Source organism: Prunus dulcis, chromosome 4 (assembly GCF_902201215.1).
Source record: "Prunus dulcis chromosome 4, ALMONDv2, whole genome shotgun sequence".
In the NCBI taxonomy this organism is placed as follows: domain Eukaryota; kingdom Viridiplantae; phylum Streptophyta; class Magnoliopsida; order Rosales; family Rosaceae; genus Prunus; species Prunus dulcis.
The window spans coordinates 17711833-17731235 of NC_047653.1; the positions used below are offsets into that span (position 1 = coordinate 17711833).

General features: G+C 36.8%; 1 protein-coding gene, 1 long non-coding RNA gene and 1 other non-coding gene across 3 annotated transcripts; 2 read left to right on the top strand and 1 right to left on the bottom strand.

Annotated features, from left to right (window-relative positions):
- Positions 1-1507: 1507 nt before the first annotated feature.
- On the bottom strand, positions 1508-3498 carry LOC117626088. The gene is made up of 4 exons (XR_004585496.1): positions 2201-3498; positions 2006-2113; positions 1754-1925; positions 1508-1644 (listed from the first exon to the last, which is right to left on the bottom strand). It is a non-coding gene; the product is annotated as an uncharacterized LOC117626088 (long non-coding RNA).
- Positions 3499-3689: 191 nt separating this feature from the next.
- Positions 3690-5002, top strand: LOC117625544. Its single transcript, XM_034357087.1, has 2 exons — positions 3690-4242; positions 4350-5002. Exons 1-2 carry the CDS (start codon positions 3690-3692, stop codon positions 5000-5002), a joined length of 1206 nt encoding a protein of 401 aa, XP_034212978.1.
- A 10071-nt stretch (positions 5003-15073) lies between these two features.
- Positions 15074-15147, top strand: TRNAT-AGU. Its single transcript has one exon. It is a non-coding gene; the product is annotated as a tRNA-Thr (tRNA).
- The last annotated feature ends 4256 nt before the right edge of the window (positions 15148-19403 follow it).

Here is a 19403-nt window from a genome sequence, read left to right on the forward strand (position 1 = left end):
GGGTTTGTACTTACATGGATATTGAGAGAGATACTCAGAGAATATAACCAATGGTTGAGAGAGAACTCAGAGAATACCAATGCTTTGAGAGAGAGGGAAAACTTTAAGACAAATTTATGTTGAAGAGAGAGAACAAAATATTTTAGGGTTAAGGGGAATTCTGAAAATTTTAGATCGCGGTGAAAAATTTCACAGGACCGCGTTTTTTAAAGACAACGGAAAATACATACCTGACGACATTTAATAAAGGCCTACCACGATGGTTTATTAAATGTAACGACGTTGTAAATATTTACTATGTAGGTATCTTAAAGGAAACGCTGAGTAAATTGTTTTCATGCTGTTTCTTAAAAAAACCGACGTCTTAAATATTAAATAATTAGGTGTGCTTTGGTTTTCCAGGGCTTCGAACGAGCGTAATTGACCAAAAACTGTGGAGAGAAAACCGGCATCGTTTCAATATACCCTAAACCCTAAACCCTAAACCCCAAAGCTTAAACCCTAAATTTTACAATAATTATAAAAAAAAAAATACATAAGTATGAGAAAAATAAACCAAAAATTGCTATGGACTCCTTACAACAAGGCCTTCTATATTAGTAGGCTAAAAATTAGGATTTCATTTATTTGTATTTATGGCCACCAATGGATCACATAAACCTTAGGGTTATGTTATGAAAGTATAAGGACTATTGTGCTTTGTCTCTAAATTTTTTTGACTTTTGTTATCACTTGTAATTTTGAAAACTAAAATTTCATGTTTCAAACCATTAGGGGGAAGACATTGTCTCAATGAGTGCATAGTATTTGTTGGTTTATTTTTGATTTTTTTTTTTGAATTTATTATGTGTATTAGGAATTCAATACAATATAAAAGTCACATTAATATGAAATGACACGTGTATATAACTGACGTTGCATGCATTTACAACGGCGTTAAACAACGTCAAACGTCGTCCAAGTTCATTTAAACGTCGGTAGTTTAAGCACCGACATTTTTTATCGTGCACAATTTCGCTTGTTATGAACTAACCGTCATCTTTAATGCTTAAAATGTCTATATGTTTTGAATAACTGCCGTGGGTTACATTAACAACATCGTCTTTCGAGTAGTAACCGACGTTGTTTAAGGCCTACAACGTCCTCCTTTCGTAAATTTACCGCTGTTGTAGTTATTTAAGACATCTACCTAATGTTTTTAACGGTCGTGGTATTTCGGTACAAAATATTTTAGTATTTTAAAACTAGATTATTGCTTTCCGTAAAAATAAATTGTTGACTTCAGTTTTATACATAAACCGTTGTGTTTTTTCAGGTACATGTCATTTTTAAAATTTGCCATCGATGTTTTATTTCCATCTATCATAAGACAATGGTGATTTGTAATAATGAGACGTGTTAAGAAAAATGAGACATCGGTTTTTAGGATTTAAATTTAGCTTTTATGAATTACTCTCATAGTCTTTCATATAATTTAGTTCAATAATTACAAAAAAATTATGTACATTGTTAATAAACCCTAAACATTGTTAATAAAAATTATGTCAAATTCTCTATTTGCTTTGTAACAAATTCTGCCCATTCCAGCCTCACTTCATCAATGTCTACTTATATGTACTTGGCTGGTTCTTTTTTCTTGTTAAACTGCAAAAATAAGACAAAAATCAACGTGTTATTGGAATAAAAATGACGGTTATTGAAAAAAAGTCGTAGTATTAAAAAAAGAAATTAAATCTTAAATTATGTTTTTCACCTTCTTCTAAAATGCTAGGTCTGGATCATGAATTATATCTCTCATGAAACACATCAGGTAGTAGCCACACTCTACATTTGTTGGTTGTCAAGGAGTGTTGTGTAGAGTTTTCCATATGGCTGATTTACATGATGATTGTTTGCCTACGTGAGAGTTATACATTTTGATTGCACTATTTCAAGACAACAAAAAGTGTTAATTACAAATATTTTAGCCTACTAACACACATTAGAATGTAGTAAATCAACTTACGTATTCACTATATTTCTCATGCACTCGTCAACCGAGCGGTTTGGCAATGAATCCATATAATATACCATCTCCTTAGCTGGCCTCACAATAATCAACACCCAATGACCCCTACACATAATAAATCCATGTAGGTTAAATAGTTAGGTGCCAAGAAAAATTACAAAGAAAATAGGTTAAATAGTTAAGGGGACTAACCCTGGATTATAAGGCATGAAGAAAAATTGGTCCCCATTTGTCGTCTCCAGGCGGTCTGACAGATGTTTGGATTTGTAAGTTAACGATCCAGATTGAGCGCTAGCTTGTTTAGGGTCGACGAGGCCAACAAGGCTTACCATATTTGCCATTTTTAAATGGCTTATTTATGTACATGCTCCCTGTGCTTTCAAACTTGTCTCAGATTACCACTTGTGTTTGAAAACGTCTCAAAGTACCCTCTAACCTTTTAAAAACCGTCTCACGTTACCGCTTCCGTCAGTTTTTTAGCTGTTCTGTTACGAGCTTTGGGTCCCACTCCATTTTAACCTTTAAACTCTCTTCGAATAAGGGTTTCTCAATTCAAACAAAGGGGGAAATTGGGTGAGAAGGGGAAATAGGAGAAGAGGGCTTAGGGTTTGTGAAAGGGTGGGTTCGATTTTGGGAGAAGCTGGAGAAGAAATTAGGGGTTTGGCGTTAGACTTTAAGGCTAGAAAGTGTGAAGATGGTGGTGCTTAGAGAATCTGGAGGTTTTCAACCCATATGTAAGTGGACCCATTCTTACTCGATTTTCTTGATTTTGGCATGTGCATTGAACTGTTGTTAGGATTTTGTTTTTGTTTTTTGTATACTTTTTGGCTCTGTGGTGGTCTTGGTATGGTCGTTGTGTGGTCCTTGCATGTTCCTAGTTTGGTGTGTTGCCAGATTTTTTTTTGTTTTTTCATATACTTTTTTACTCTGTGCTGGCCCCAATATACCTTATGTGGTCCTTGGGTGTTCCTTGTATTATCCTTGTGTGGTCCTTGTTTTCTCTTTGTGTGTTTTTTTCCATTTGTTAAGTGAATCTTCCTCTTACGCAGATAAAGATGCTGATGAGGTTGTCACATTTAAGTTTTTCCATAGAGGTAAACTAGTTAAAAATAGAAAGGACAGTCAATGGTCTTATTTGGGTGGTGAAGTCAGTTGGTTTGATTACTGTGAGGTTGACTATATGTCCATGTTAGAGCTATTTGGAATGGCTAAAGATTTGGGATATGACGATGGGTATGATGTGAGTTTTTATGGTGAAGAGTTTGGAACTAGTAGACTCATTCAAATAATATCTGATAGTACGCTTTTAGCTTGTATGAGCATGGTACCTAAAAGCAATAGCAGGGTGATAGTTTTGTACTTGAAGGTAGTGAGGTTGACTTCAAGCCAAGTGGGGAATGATAGCAGTGATCAAGAATATTCTTGTTCTGAGGATGATGATAGCAGTGATCCAGACTTTGAAGACAGTGACTATGCACAGAGTGATGAAGAGATTGACTTATTGAAGAATGATGATAAGTGGTTTAATGGTTGTGTGGATCATAGTTGAATTGACAATGATCCTAATGCAGAGGAAAATGATGAGTCAGACAATGGAGAAGAGTCACCTACACTTACCTGCCCAAATAGCTCTTCAAGTGAAGATGATGCAGTAGGTGAAGTAAGAAGGAAGAAGAATAGGATGCCAAAAGGTGAAGATTTCAGACCTGAAATTGATATGGCAAACCCAGGTTTCAAAATAGGTTTAAAGTTTGCAACTGCCGAGTTGTTTAGAAAAGCTGTGAGGATATACTCCATTAATTGTGGAAGGGAGTTGATATTTATGAATAATGACCGTAACAAAATAAGAGTAGTATGTGAAGAGGGCTGTCTTTTTGTTATCCATGCTTCAAGTGTTAGTGGTAGCACTTACCTGCAGGTGAAAACCTTTAATCCTACACATGTTTGTAGTAAGGGGACTAAAAATATACATGCCACTGCTGCCTGGTTGGCTGAAAGATATTCAGGGAAGTTAAGGCTCAATCCAAATTGGACTGGTTCTTCTTTTGCAGAGCAAGTTCACCAAGACTATGGTTATAGACCATCTAGAGCAACTTTGTACAGAGCAAGAGCCTTGGCAGTTGACATTGTAGAGGGGTCTTACAGTAAACAATATGAAGTATTGTGGGATTATTGTCATGAGTTAAGAACCAGAAATGTGGGAAGTACAGTTATCATTAAATCTGAAATGGAAGGTGATAGGCCAAGGTTTCAGAGAATTTACATCTGTCTTGCACCCTGCAATAGGGGTTTTTAGATGGTTGTAGGCATGTGGTTTGCTTGCATGGGTGTCATGTCAAAGGGCCTCACCCTAGGCAAGTGCTTTCTGCAATGGGAGTTGATGCAAACAACGGAATGTTTCCACTTGCCTATGCATATGTAGAGATTGAGAGCAATTCAACATGGCTGTGGTTTTTAGAATTATTGAGTGGTGATCTGAATATAACAAATAGCCATGGTTATGTATTTATGACTGACAAACAAAAATGGTTAATAGATGCTGTGGATGCTCTATTCCCTCATGCAGAGCATAGACATTGTTTGAAACATCTATATGGAAACTTCTATATGGAACATAGAGGTCTTGCTTTGAAACATCAAATGGAAGCAATTGCTAGGGCCACAACAGTGCCATGGTTTCATGCAGAGATGAGAAAGTTGTTGGAGTTGTCTAAACCTGCACATGATTGGCTTGTAGAGAAAGATCCTGCGCAATGGAGTAGGGCATATTTCAAGAGTGATTCCAAGTGTGACATGCTTATGAACAACCTATGTGAGGCATTCAACCATAGCATAATGGATGCTAGAGACAAGCGTGTTTTGACTGTGCTAGAAAGAATTCGGTTGTATATAATGTTGTTGATGGCTGGAATAAGGGTTTTCTGTGAGAAATGGCATGGACAAGTTGGGCCAAGAATTAGAAAGATATTAGAGAAAAACAAAGGAAAAGCTTAGTGGTGCATTCCTAAGGCTGCTGGACATAATAAGTTTGAAGTAATGCACCATAGTGGCCGCAACTTTGTTGTTGATTTGAATGCCCACGATTGTTCATGCCATGCTTGGGATTTGAATGGAATACCATGTTCGCATGCTTGTGCTGCAATAAGTTGGTTTCATGGGAATCCAGAGGACTTTTGTGATGCAGTGTACAAGAAAGAGGCTTATTTGAGAGCCTATGAACCAATGATTATGCCTATGACCAGCCAAGATCAGTGGATGAAGATTAATTTACCTGCATTACTCCCTCTGAAATACCACAAGCAGCCTGGTAGGCCTAAGAAGACAAGAAAACAAGCTGTTGATGAACCTAAACAACCTTCTAATCCATATAAGCTTCCTAGGTATGGCATCCCTTTAAAGTGTGGCAATTGCAGTGGAGAATGGCATAATCGAATTAGTTGTAAGGTATGTGTCAATATAAGCTTATTGCTTTACATTTAAATGTATTTGATTTGGTTTCTGACTTGATGACTTGGCTTATTAGGAACCTAGAAATCCCCACATAAAGCCTACTAGGTCGAGGAAAGTTGCCAAGAAAAAACTTGCAGTAAGTGCCACGGTTTCAACTATGTTTTCACCAATCAAAATTTCATATCATAGAAACTTCTAATTATTATTTGTTTTAGGTAAGAAGGAGAGATGGTGGAGACACAAGTAGTGGACAACAGAGTATGCAATTAAGGCAAAGGAAACAAGCAAGCAGTTCCCAAATGCCTTCTCACCCAGGCTTCTGAAGTAGCTGATGCTTCTCAATCCCAACCATCTCAAGCAGCTGATGCTTCTCAATCCCAACCATCTCAAGCATCTTAACCTGCCAAACTATCTCGAGTACAACAACATAGGAGGAGGATGAAAGATCAACAGAGGAGCCATTTTGTCAAAGATCCTTTTTTTCATCCTTGAATGTTGTGGAAGACTTTGATGGTCTAGACATGTTGTGGAAGACTTGAATGTTGTGGAAGATTTTTTTTCATCCTTGAATGTTTGGTTGGAACCTGTTTTGGACCCTATTTTGGTTTTGGAACCTATTTTGGTTTTGGAACCTGTTTTGGTTTTGGAACTTGTTTTGGTTTGTGCATATATTCCTAAGGCTGTTATGGTTTGAACCTATTTTGGAACCTGTTTTGGTTTGTGCACATATTCCTAAGGCTGTTATGGTTGGAACCTATTTTGGAACCTGTTTTGGTATTTAGGAACCTATTTGGTATTTTGGAACCTGTTTTGATTGGTGCTTATATTTCTAAGGCTGTTATGGTTGGAACCTATTTTGGAAGCTGTTTTGGTTTGTGCTTATATTTGGTTCGTGGGATTATTGATGTCTGTTATGGATAATTGACCATTTGATAATTGACCATTCAATATGTCACCATTTGTAACCTCTAAACAAGTTACCATTCATATCACAGATCAAACTTAACTAGCATTACATTACTTAACTAACTAACATTACATTCATGTCACCACTTGTAACCTCTAAACAAAAACAATTAACAAACTTAACTAGCATTACATTACATTACACCAAATTACATTACATTACATTACACTAACATAACTACTGCCAAAGTGCCTTACGTTAGATTAGCATTTGTTCTCAAAATAAATTTGCCCACTAAACTACTGCCAAAGTGCCTAACTACTGCCAAAGTGCCTTACATTACATTAACATTTGTTCTCAAATTACAGTGCCCACTAAACTACTGCCAAAGTGCCCAATTTATCTTCATGGCAAACACCACCAACCAGGAAAGCAACATAGCAACCCACAACATTTTTTATTTTGCTCAAATCTTTGCATTTTCCTTCTCCACCCTATCAATCTTCCTCAGCAAACCATGTATCAAAGACTTTGAACGCTCACACATTTTTGCATCAAACCACTGAACAAACCTATATCCTTTGTCTCCACTTCCCTGTATCAACAAAGAATAATGACTAAAAATTTCCTAATAAAATGACTGAAAATTTCATCAATCACTGACAATTTCATCAATAAGAACTCTATCAATTTGTGATGCCCAAAACAATGACTGAAAATTTGATCTTAAACATGCTTACCTTTGACTTTAGGCAGATTAGAAATCTCCGCCCTGGGTTTGAACTGGTCCAAGAAGTCTGCATCCGTGCTAACTTCCCACAATGACACCATTGGCCATGCCTTGCTTCTCGTTGCTTCTCTCCTTTTTCCATCAACCCAAATCTTCTACACAATCTCCCAATTTCAAACTCCACCTCAGAGTTCTAATGCCAAACCCCTAATTTCTTCTCCAGCTTCTCCCAAAATCGAACCCACCCTCAGATTTTCACAAACCCTAAGCCCTCTTCTCCTATTTCCCCTTCTCACCCAATTTTCCCCTTTGTTTGAATTGAGAAACCCTTATTCAAAGAGAGATTAAAGGTTAAAACGGAGTGGGACCCAACGCCCATAACGGAACGGCTAAAAAACTAACAGAAGGGTAATTTGAGATGGTTTTAAAAGCTTAGAGGGTACTTTGGGACGTTTTCAAACACAGCTGGTAATCTGAGACAAGTTTGAAAGCACATGGGGCATGTACGATAAATAAGCCTTTTTAAATAGTCAAATAGGTACTTAAAATATATGAAATTCAATTAAATGAGAATTAATTTAATTTAAAACAAAAGGGAATTGTAAAATAAAAATTGGATTTTTAGAATTACCTCATGTATACTGCAATCATTGTGGATCTAATCTCAACCATGGATGCAAGCTGTAAAATATCCTCAAGCAAGATGAAGGTATCATGTTCATACCCAAACTCTTCCCCTGGAATGTTAACTTTCACGGTCTCGTTCTAAGGCAACTTGGTCTAGACAAATTGGCATAGGGCTAGCAGAGGAGGTGGCAAGTCTAGCTTTGGACATCCTGTTTCAAGAAATAAAGAAAGAAATATAAGATAGCTTGTTAAAAATAAAATAAACGACTCTAACTAAAACTGTCGTGGTATTAAAATATAAACGACGGTATTTTGAAAATACTGACATAGTAAAGAATTTAGACGATGGTAAAATAGAAACCGTCGTTGAGTTTAGGTTCTAACGTCACAAAACTATAAAAAAAATCGTCTAAATAAAATGCAGTGAAGATGGCTTGTAAAACAATTAAACAAACGATTTAGTACTAGTAAAAAAAGAGATGACTGTTTCTGAAAAAAAAAACCGACGTAGTAAATGACTATGACGACGGTAAATAGAAACCGTCGTTATTTACAAGTTGTAAAATAAAATGCAAAATTTTCTGAAGATAAACAAGCAAAAGCGTCATGGTATTTAAATCACAACGACAGATTTTTGAAAAAGTAGACGTCTTATGGATTTAAAATGTCGGTAAATATATAATGTCGTTGTTTCAAAATCCTAACATCAGTGATGATAAATAGCGACGTCTATTTAAATTTTTAAAAAAAAGCATAACAAAGCAACAATCAAAGATTTTACCATTTCATCTTGCAGTTTTTCAGCAGCATCAACATCATTCTTGGCATTTTCTTCCTCCAAAACAAGGGGTCTCACATTAGTGGCCCCCAAGCAAATTGCTTTGTCAGGCATTGGATTTTTTGGGCTTTGCTCTTGAAGCAGTAAAGGAATTGGGGTATTGGAATTTTGAGCATGTTGGGGGGATCAAAATTGGGAATTAGTTGACTGAATTGTTTCAACATAATTTCCCTCTTTGCTCTGACAACCTCCAAAACTGATTCCTTTGCCCTAGCTTCAGTCCTCATGGTTTCTTCTCTAACTGCCTCCATGACACTTTCCTTCAATTTGTCAGCAAATTTTACTCTCTGTTGTCTCGACAAATTGAAGAATTGACTTGGGGAAACCCCAGCTCCAATACCTCTGACTCTCCCACCATGCTCAGGGTTCCCAAAGCCAAGGTCAAAATATCATTGCTCTCAGAGACAGTCAAAGTGCCCTCTGAGACTTATTTTTTCAAAACATCCTAAAAGAGAGAAAGAGAGAGAATGTTAGTGAGTGAATATATTGTACTACAGATAAAATAAAACATCTAACTCAAAAATATAAACTAGTGTGGTAATTCAATGAAGATGACGGATTATTTAAAAAACTGACGCAGTATTTAATTTCAAACGTCGGTAAGAAACTACAGTTGTTGTGTAACAATTATAACGTCAGTAAGGAAGAAAACCGTCATATAACAAAAAGTTGTGTGTAAATGAAAGTTGAACAGAAAAAATTAAACGACCGTAAATGAAAAACCTACACCGTCGTGGTAATTAAATGAAGATGACGGTTTTGAGAAAATACTGACGTGGTAAAATATGTCAAAAGTCAGTAACAGATTACTGTCGTTGTTTATGCATTCTAATGTTGATAATCTAAAAGACTATCGTATAATACAAATCTAGAGAAAAAACACTTAACCAAAATATGCATTCTTTTCCAAAAATAGTGTACAAACCAAAATATGCATTCTTTTCCAAAAAATAGTGTACAAAACAATTGCAGAGAAATAGAGAGGGAGTGAGAAAGAGTTTGTGTGAGAAAATGAAAATAGTTTAAACTTTAAAACAAAACTTCTAACTTAGAAATACAAAACTGTCGTGGTAATTCAATCCAAACGTCTATTTTCTAAATAAACTGACGTCCTATCATTTTTGAAATAGCGGTAAATAAAAACCGTCATAGTGTTTCATTTATAACAACGGTTATTAAAATGAATGACGTCTAAATAAAATTAAAAACCTCTGTTTTTCAAATTTAGAACAGAGTCAGTGAGACTTACGATTAATTTTGTCTTCTTTGCAACCTTTGGATCAAAGATGTTTCCCTGTTTATCTTCTCTTGCCTTCTTCCATAGCAGAGAAAGATCGATTTCTTCACCGAGCATGGTTTCTTCTAATTCGTCCTCCAAACCAACATACCCTTTTCGAGACAACCTATGGTTGTATTCGCATTTTTTCCTTCTCCATGACTGCTCATAATGCACAGCCTCAAATTCTGGGGATAACCTTGAGGCTACAAAGGCATTCCATTGCAATTTCTCTATGAAGTTATAAATTCTTTTAACTTCTTCTTGTCATTTGTGAATGGAAGGATAGACTGCCTAGTTAAGGTAGACTTGAAATCCTTACATTTTTTGGTGGCAGAGGACAGCACTATCTTCTTGCCCCCTTGCCCAACCACATAAGCCATTTCAACAGCTTCCCAAATCTGCTCCTTCAGGTCCTTGGGCAATTGAGTCCATTTCTTGTCCACAAGAGGGACTCTAGTGCGTGCCAAAACACCAATGTAAGATTGCATCTCAACAATAGCCTTGCCCCTTTTATTTTACTCAACCACGAGCTTAATCTTCTAGATTTTGCTCTTAACAACAAGGCTCATTGTGTTGATACTGCGACTAGATTTTGGCCTCTCATCAAATGTCACTGAGTTCAGTTCTTTCTCGGAGATTGAGGTAAATCTCATCTTCTTCGCGGGATTGCTTTGAACAGATTTGGCTTCATTCATTTGAGCCTTTGAAATTGCAAGGTCCTTGCTTTGACCTTTTGATACTTGAGCCTCCTTACTTTGAGATTTCGAAACCATGTTTAGAAAGAAATCAAACCTGCAAGTGAAACAACGAGGATTAATTAAAAAGAACAACGTAATATTCGAAAGAAGACGTCAGTAGGAAAACACAACCGTCGTTCTATTAATTTAGAACGACAGTTGTAAACCACCGACGTCGTACATGAACATAAACGACGTCAACAAGAAAAACCGTCATCTTAAGTAGAGGTGGTATGGACAAAACCGCTTAGTTCCCTCCCTCCCACGATCGTTTTGTATGGAAATAAGACAACGGTGATTTATTGTTTATGTCGAATTAATTATCACACCACGACGGTTATTAACTACCGTCATGCTATTTGTAATAGCACGGATTTAATTACCGTTGTGGTGTGACCACTAATACAACATAAACAAGACAAGGTCGTCGTCTTTACACGTCGTGAAAGTGAGGGACTTGTTAATTTATTAAAACCAATGGAAGATTTCGTCATTTTAAAAATGCAGTCTTTGGCATGCAAAAGATTTGGAAAAAAAAAAAAACAGGAGATTGAGAAAAAAAAAAAAAACCTTTGGCTTGTAAAGAAAGTTTTCTTCACACGTATACTTTGGAGATTTGGAGGCAAAGACAAAGGCGTAAACTTTGGAGATTCAGACACGCCGCTTTTGGGAACTAAAGGAAAACTGAGAGAAAATCTATCGATTAGAGAGAACGTAAAACTTTAGGTCAAGTGAGAAAAAAGTTTATATATTATCCCAAAGTCCAATAACACGATGGTTCTGTTATAAACCGCCCTAATATGTCGTTAACACGACAAAAAAAGTAGTAGAAACCGACGTGGTTATTAATAAAGCCAAACGACTTTTGAAATTCCGAAACCGACGTGGTTATTTAAGTTTTACACGACAAAAGTTTACTTTTGATGCCTTGATATTTTAAGTTACGACGTCGCTTCTTTATATATAACCGTCGTGGTTTTATTTAAAAGTGATGACTTTTAGTTTACGTAACCATCGTGGTTTTTTGGATTTAAACCACAGAAATGTACTTTTACGGTCGTGGTATATCATTTACGACGGCGCTATTTACTACTACACCATCGTGGATGTTTAATTTTAGACGTTGCAATTTATAAAAGGACCGCCGTGTTTATTAAAGATTATTTGTATAAATTGGGTCTTTTCACACATTCTTTCATTTTCAGTTTTCACTTTGGGTTCCAACTTCTTTTGGCCCTTGACTGTCGTCCTCACTTCAGCCTTTGCCTCTCTGTCACCTCTCTGGAGGCAATAGTTTGGCTGTTGTTGTGTGTGTGCGTTTGTGTATCTAAAAGACACAAACACACACACATCATCAACTTCTAAAAAATTGTCTTTCTCATAGCTTGCAGTCGTCAAATTTTAGAGGAAAATATTTTGGATTTTGATGTGTATGTGTTTTTGTGTATCTCAAAGACACAAAAACACATACATCATCAATGTCTAAAATATTATCTTTCTCACATTTATGAGGAACATAGCTCCCATTGGTAAGATTTCATTTCTATTGGAATTCTTTTTAATTTCCTCTGTGACGGCTGTTTTCTATATAAACTGTCTTGTTTTTTACAGTTCTTGTCATTTTGTTGATCTACTGACGTAAGCTACCAAAATTGAAAATTGAAGAAATAAATCTTAAAATAAATAAAATTTAAGATGACGGTTTACTGATAAGGTCAGTCGTATAAAATGAATTAATATGAAAGTTCTTTTCACTTCACGACGTGGTACAATAATATTATACGTTGCAAATTGAATAAAAAAAAGGCTCCAGAAAAATTTCTGAAAAAGCAATAAAAATTAAGACGACGGTTTAAAGATAAAGGCAGACGTATTAATTGATATAATACGACGGTATTTTTCGCTTAACGACGTGGTAAAGGAATATTATACGACTCGAATTGAACAAACCGACGTGGTTATTACTAACTTATACGGACCGTCGTAAAAGTTATCTTTACCATCGTGGAACAATGCTTTATTACAATGCTTTTTTGTAATATAATGATGTGGATTCCTTTTAAATTATACGACGTTTGATTGAGAGCAGCTGGTCGTGTTTATTTAGGATTTAACATGACGGCTATTTTGGGAAACCGTCATCTTAACTTTCTACGTTGGTGGTTTCATACATGTTGTCGTTGTTTTTGGGTTCAGAGTTTAAGTCTGAAGAAAACCTTTTTAATAAGACGTCACTTTTTTGTTCGATGTGTCGTGTTTTACAAATACTCAAGCGGATCTCTATTTTAGGTATTTATGCTACTTATCTACGACGGTTTTCTGCTAATGTCGTCTTTCTAAACACGAAGACGATATTTTATTCTACCGTCATTTTTTTCTGGTCATCTTTTACACTTTTTGTAGCAGTGGTTTCTTACTTTGTTTTAGTGATTTCATTGTGATTTTGCTTTTGGTTGTTATAATATGTTGTTTGCTAATCGTGAATTGCAGTTACTGTTTTGTTGTTCTGATTCTTTATGCTCTTAAATTTTCAAATGTCGTGTCCAAATTCTGAAAACACACAATAACAGTGTAGATGAGAAAAGTGGCATATAATTTGCATCTAGATGCGCAGTATACGTCTAACGTGGCTTACGCAACAATTTCACGAAGTTCAGAAAAAATAACTAGGAAATTCATTGATAATCAAGTTCAATGACTGAGAATTGAAGACATAAAATATCCCTTAAACATGGAGGGATCCAGCCAAATCTATGAAACTCAACAATCAACACATAGGCCAGATTCAACGAGCCAATAAATACAGTGGAACTCAGTAGAAGCCAGAGATAACTAGAAATTAGAGCAAATCTAGCATGTAATACCTGTACGACCAAAGAACCACAACAAACAACAAATAATTCTGATTTGAGAAGAAGACAACGCTCAAAAGAGAAAGGGCATACCACCTAGCTTCCTCCTGACACTCAAACGAGCATCAAAACACTATTTCTTTTCAATGCTATGACAATTGAGTGTTGCACTCTTGGGATCCTTAAGATATGTGTCGATGTTATGTACCCGAATTTTGGGGTGTTTTATATTTTTTAAGGCTAACGACAAAAAACTTTCAGCAGGTTTGAGGAGGTTTTATCAATTTACACCCTTACGTTTGGAACATAGTCCAATTTTATCCTTTCGTAAATTGACCATGTGGTCAATCACTAAATACTAACGTCTCTACTGCAGGACCTACCTTCTAACCAACCAGTTCCTAAATTTTTTATTATATAAAATGATAAAATAACATGATTTAAAAAAAAAAATTAACTTAAAAAAATCCCAATCCTTCCCCAGGCCAACAAACTCAGCGCCCCCTGTTCACCCCCTCTCGCCCCACACCAACCCCAACCCCCATCCCTCTCTCCCTCTGGCGTAGACTCGGTGGCGGAACACCAAAACCCAATTCCAGTAAGAAAAACTAGTCCCAGTCCGAAGTGCAAAAGAACCAGGTCCCCAAAGCCGTCACTTCAGACCAGCAACCGTTGTAGACTGTCGAGCTAGAAAATGGAGGAGGCAAAAGCCGCGACGTACTATGACGAGTTGACTCGGCGCGGCGAAGGAGCCGTCAGATTCAAGCAAGGTCTAGGCTTCTCTTCTGCAAGCACAGATTTGGAAAACCCCCTGCGTGCAGTTCAACGCTGCCTTATTCATCGTCTTCCTTCCTCAGCAAGTTCGTAAAGGCCTCTAGCTCGAAAAAGGAGTCGGAGCTCCAAAAGTAAGCCCAAATTGAGAAGGACGAGAGAGAGAGAGAGAGAGAGAGAGAGAGAGAGAGAGAGAGAGAGAGATGGGGTCTGGAGTTGATGTGGGGCGAGAGGGGGATGAATAGGGGCCGGATTATACAGGAACTTTTTTGTGGACGAGATTGTACTTGAGGAGCAATGGGCTCTTTTTTGTTTACGATGTTACAAGCGTAGGAGTGTAAATTGATGAAATTAATATTCTAGGATATATATTAAGAATCACCTTAAACTTGCAGGGTGTCTTTTGTCGTTAGCTCTATTTTTTATGAATATTATATGGGTAAGAGAAATTTGAGTTTCCATGTATTTCAGACGTAATATATTTACTGATTAGAAAATATCAAAATTTAAAATAAGAATTAGATAAATAAAGAAAATAACACCATTGAAAATAAAATTTTTAATTTTTTCCGAAGTCTAAAATAAATTTGATAATAACCTGATTTAATCCTGTAGTTATTTGATGTGAATTTATATGATTCATAGTTACATTTGATTATAAATAAATTCAAAATTTTATTAGGTAGACACATGTAGACTATATTCGATCATAAATAGATTCGGAATTTGATCATAATAATTTATCTTATTCTTCTAAATATTCGATCATAAGAAAGATGATACAAAAAGATGAAAGCTGGCATAGTTGTATCGTCTTTTCTATTCTAGAGCTTTTATGTATTTATTTTGTTTTTAAGAAAGAAGAATGCAAATAGCTCTTGTAGCTCAGTTGGTTAGAGCACCCGTTTAGTAAGCGGGAGGTCTTGAGTTCAACTCTCAACGAGAGCATATTAGTACTTACCAATCTTATTTTTGTTATAAATTTTTCCATTATAATATACTATCCAAAAGTCTTTTATCTTATTTTTGTTTTAGGGATAACTGTTGATTCACTCCCTAAACTTATACTCTACTTTCAATTTGCACCCTTAACCTTTTTCTTGGAATATATTATGGATACGAACTAATTTTATTGCCAATTTCCCCCTTGCTGTCTAAATCTTAACATTTCATCCAATTTTTTGTTAAATCATTAAGAAAAATAATTTATTTTTTTTGAAAAACATTGAAGAAAAAGAGAAAAAAAAAAAGAAAAAAAAAATTTATGGGGACCTACAAACCAAGAACCCATCCCCCTTGATTTTCATCTCCTCCCATTCCCCATGACCACCACGCACAAGCCACCCTCCACCCCACCGTCCCCCTTTTTTGTTTTTTAAACCCTACACACATCCCGCACACCCCCCTCTCTTCCCACAACCCCCCACCCCCAATCGAGTTCTTCTCCCCCATTCCCCCATGACCACCACCTGCACCATCCACCTTACATACCCCTCCCCCCTTTTGTTTTCCAACCCCCTCCCCGGCGGTGTTTTCTTCTATGACCACTCACACCCTCCGCCCCACAGACCCCTCCCTTCTCCTCCCCCATTTTGTTCTTTCACCCACATACTCATCACCCCCATCCCTAAAAAATCTTCCTCCTTTTCTGCTGTCGCCACCTCCTCTTTCTCCATCCACACACTTCCTCAATTTCTTTTCTCCCCCACCCCCTCTGTCAATTTCAATACCTCTACACTCGAAAGGCTCACAGTCGATCCAAGCCTTTCAAAAACAATCGAAAGGTAAAATTCTTGATCATAAGGCATTAGTGACTACTATAAGTGCGTTACAACCTCCCATCTCAAGCTTTTTCCAAATTCACACATAACCCATCAACAAATTCAATCTTTAACACTTGGGTTTGCAAAAAAACATCAAAATCAAATAAAATATAATAGAATTTACCTCCTTGCCATCTGATAGCATTTGGGGTGGGAGGTCATGGGGAAGAAGAAAAAAAAGAGGGGAAGGTTGCGGTGGGGGGGGTGGAGGGGCCATTGGAAGTTATATAGAGAGAGGGAGAGCAGAGGGGCCAGAGAAAAAATAGATGGAAAGGGTGAGGGTGAGGGAGAGAGTGATTGGTTGCGTGGGCCCCTCTCTTATTAAAATATTTGTTCTTTCATTTTAGATTTCATATTATTTTATTTGTGTATTAATTATTTTAATATATAAAAGGACCAATTTGCCCTAATATTTAACAGCAAATTGGATGAAATCTTGAGATTTAGACGGTAAGGGGGAATTGGTGATAAAAATTAGTTTGTGTACTTAACTTTTCGAAAGAAAAGATAAGGGTGCAATTTGAAACTAGCACAAGTTCAGGGGGTAAATCGACAGTTATATATATATATATATATATAAATAGTTATAATGGAATGTAATTTATAGAAAAAGTTGATAAAGATCCAAAAATTCAATCAAGGGTTGGGTTTAGTCCACACATTTGCTGTTGTTGATACAAGTCCTTCGACTTGTGTGCCACGTAGGATTATACTCCTTTGGCTGTCGATTTACCCCATAAACTTGTATGCTATTTTCAATTTGCACCCTTCACGAACTAATTTTTATTGCCAATTCCCCCCTACCATCAAAATCTCAACATTCTGTCCAATTTCTGTTAAATCATTTAAAAAAATTATTATTTTTGAGCAAATTGAAGAAAAAGGAGATCAAAAACAAAAAAGAACAAAAATCACAGGAACCCATAGAGCACAAACCCATAACCCAGCCCCCCTACAATGTTTTCTTCCCTTCCCATTCCCTATGACCAACACCCACCACAAGCCAGCCTCCATCCCTAGATCAATCCCCACCCACTGACCCTTTCCCGTTCCTCCCCCATTTTGTTTCTTCACCCCAAACCATTCACCCTCCTCCCTATCCTCTCCCTGATTTCTTCTTCCCTGATTCTCCCATGACCACCATCCACAAGCTCCAATCGCCAAACAAACCAGGAACCTACAGACCCACCCCCCTCCCTACCTCCCCAAGGAACCCAGAACCCACAGACCTATACCCCAAACTAACCCAGAACCCACAAACCAGACTTGAAGGTCCGACATGTTTAATTCAATTTTCTAATTTTAATTTCTATTATATTATGATATATTTGTGAATAAGGTTGAGCATAATGGTTTACTTAAGCTTATTCTAAGTTTTTAGGCCTATGATACTTTAATTTACAAAAATCCAAGATGGTTAGTGTAAGCAGGCTGACCCTCTGATAAGTTTTAAGAGGCCAACTAGGGTTTCAGCACTAGGGTTAGGGCAAGCCAATTAGATGACACGTTTAAAAATGAACTTTGGGGTTTAGCTCAATTGGTTACAGAGGAAAAAGGTCCAAAAGAGGGAGAGAGAGAGAGAGAGAGAGAGAGAGAGAGAGTTCTGAAAAAGGAAAAAATAATTTTCTATAGCCAAATTGATGGCTGGAGCTTAGACAGGAGGGTTCGAGAGGATAAAAATCATTTCTCCTTCGACCTTTTGATATTAAGAAACTAGATATCCCCAACTTTCTGTAAATATAAAGATCTTTGAAGTTGGACAAATATGCACTGGCAATGGTAGAATTGCCTAACTGCCTTGCAAGGTGATTACGGGAATAGAAAAGGCCAAAAAAGTATCATCCTTGAAGCCGGCTTCGACACATGAATTTGGCATGCCTTCTTTGGAGTTGCCGGATCCCAAAATGACCTCAACGTGCTGGGTCCATCCCTGGTCTTCAACAATCCCTGGTCACCTATCAAGTCAACAATACAGTCTACTAGATGGGGTATTATCTAGCTGACGGCATCTACCCAAGGTGGACCACATTTGTCAAATTCATTCTGAATCCCCGATCCCAAAAGCAAAAATTATTTGCTACCTATCAAGAAGGATATAGGAAAGATGTCGAAAGGTGTTTTGGCATCCTTCAAGCTCGGTGGTTGATTAATCTAGGTGCGACCCATATGTTTAATGAGGAGATCCTCAGAAGCATTATGATGACTTGCATCATCCTCCATAATATGATTGTGGAAGATGAGTACAATTATGATGCTTTAAAGGTCTACAAACCGAATCCAATGAACGCGACCTTGACACAGATTTATGAAGGGCCCATGGGGCCAAGTGGAGAACCGTTTGAGTCGGAACCGTTGGTGAGGGATGATCATTTCATGACCCAGATGATAGATCGATATATAGAGATGCAATCTTCGTATATTCATGAAAGGCGTCAAGTTGACTTGATGGAGCATCTATGGGCGGTGAAAGGCAATGAAGATGAATGATGGAGCATAGATGCTTTGGTTATGTTTTATTTAGTTATGTTTTGGTTGTGTTGTTTTTTTATTTATCATGGTTTGGTTGTGGTTTGTTATTATTATTGTGCCTTGTTTGTATTTTTATTTATTTTAATTATGTTTTGTTTGATGTATGGAATATGTTGAATAAAAAGGTATTTTATTGAATGCTTTGTTTATTAAATAAAGAAATCCAATACAAGTCATTAAGAATTACTACTACTAAAATAAAATACATGAATTACAACAACTTTAATAGAAAACATGAAAAATATAAATACATAAAAGGTATGCCAACTAATTTAATGGTTTTCATCATTTAACCAATCCGTGTTGCTAGGCCCATCATCCTGGAAAAGTCTTTTTCGCATAACATCCCTTCGTTCTAGCTTACAAAATTGTTTTGTTTCCGGAGACATATGGCTTGTATCTATCGACATGGTTTACCGATCCGTCTTGTACATAGCTTTTTTGGGCAAATACTCCCTTTCTCTTACATACTCGGCTTGAATTGCCATCTCATTCTCTTGGTGTTTCTGCTCCATTTCAATTCTTATGGCGTTCTGCCTTACAATTTCCTCCAAAAATTTTGAATTATTATTGCTCAAATTACCCGCTTTCTTTGCCTTCGCAGCCTTTCGGCCAATGGGCCTCGGCTCCTTTTCAATGGGTGAGTCTTGACTCATAGGGGAATTGAGAGGTGAATTCGATGTCGTTGAATCACGGAGTGGCGTCTCGTTTAACACAACGGCAGGACCTGTGAGAATAATTCTGAAGCGTTTTCAATATTTCACCACCTCGCAACATTCAAAATGGTTGAAACTTTTTTTGCCTTGCCCAGTTGCACCAAACCACATCTGTGCTTGAATCATCTATTTTTTA

What these genes read in the sequence shown, in the direction of transcription:
- LOC117625544 (XM_034357087.1), top strand. Translation starts at nt 3,690, where the DNA reads ATGCCAAAAGGTGAAGATTTCAGACCTGAAATTGATATGGCAAACCCA. An exon ending in CATTAAATCTGAAATGGAAG is followed by an intron (nt 4,243 to 4,349) that starts GTGATAGGCCAA and finishes GTCATGTCAAAG; the next exon opens with GGCCTCACCCTAGGCAAGTG.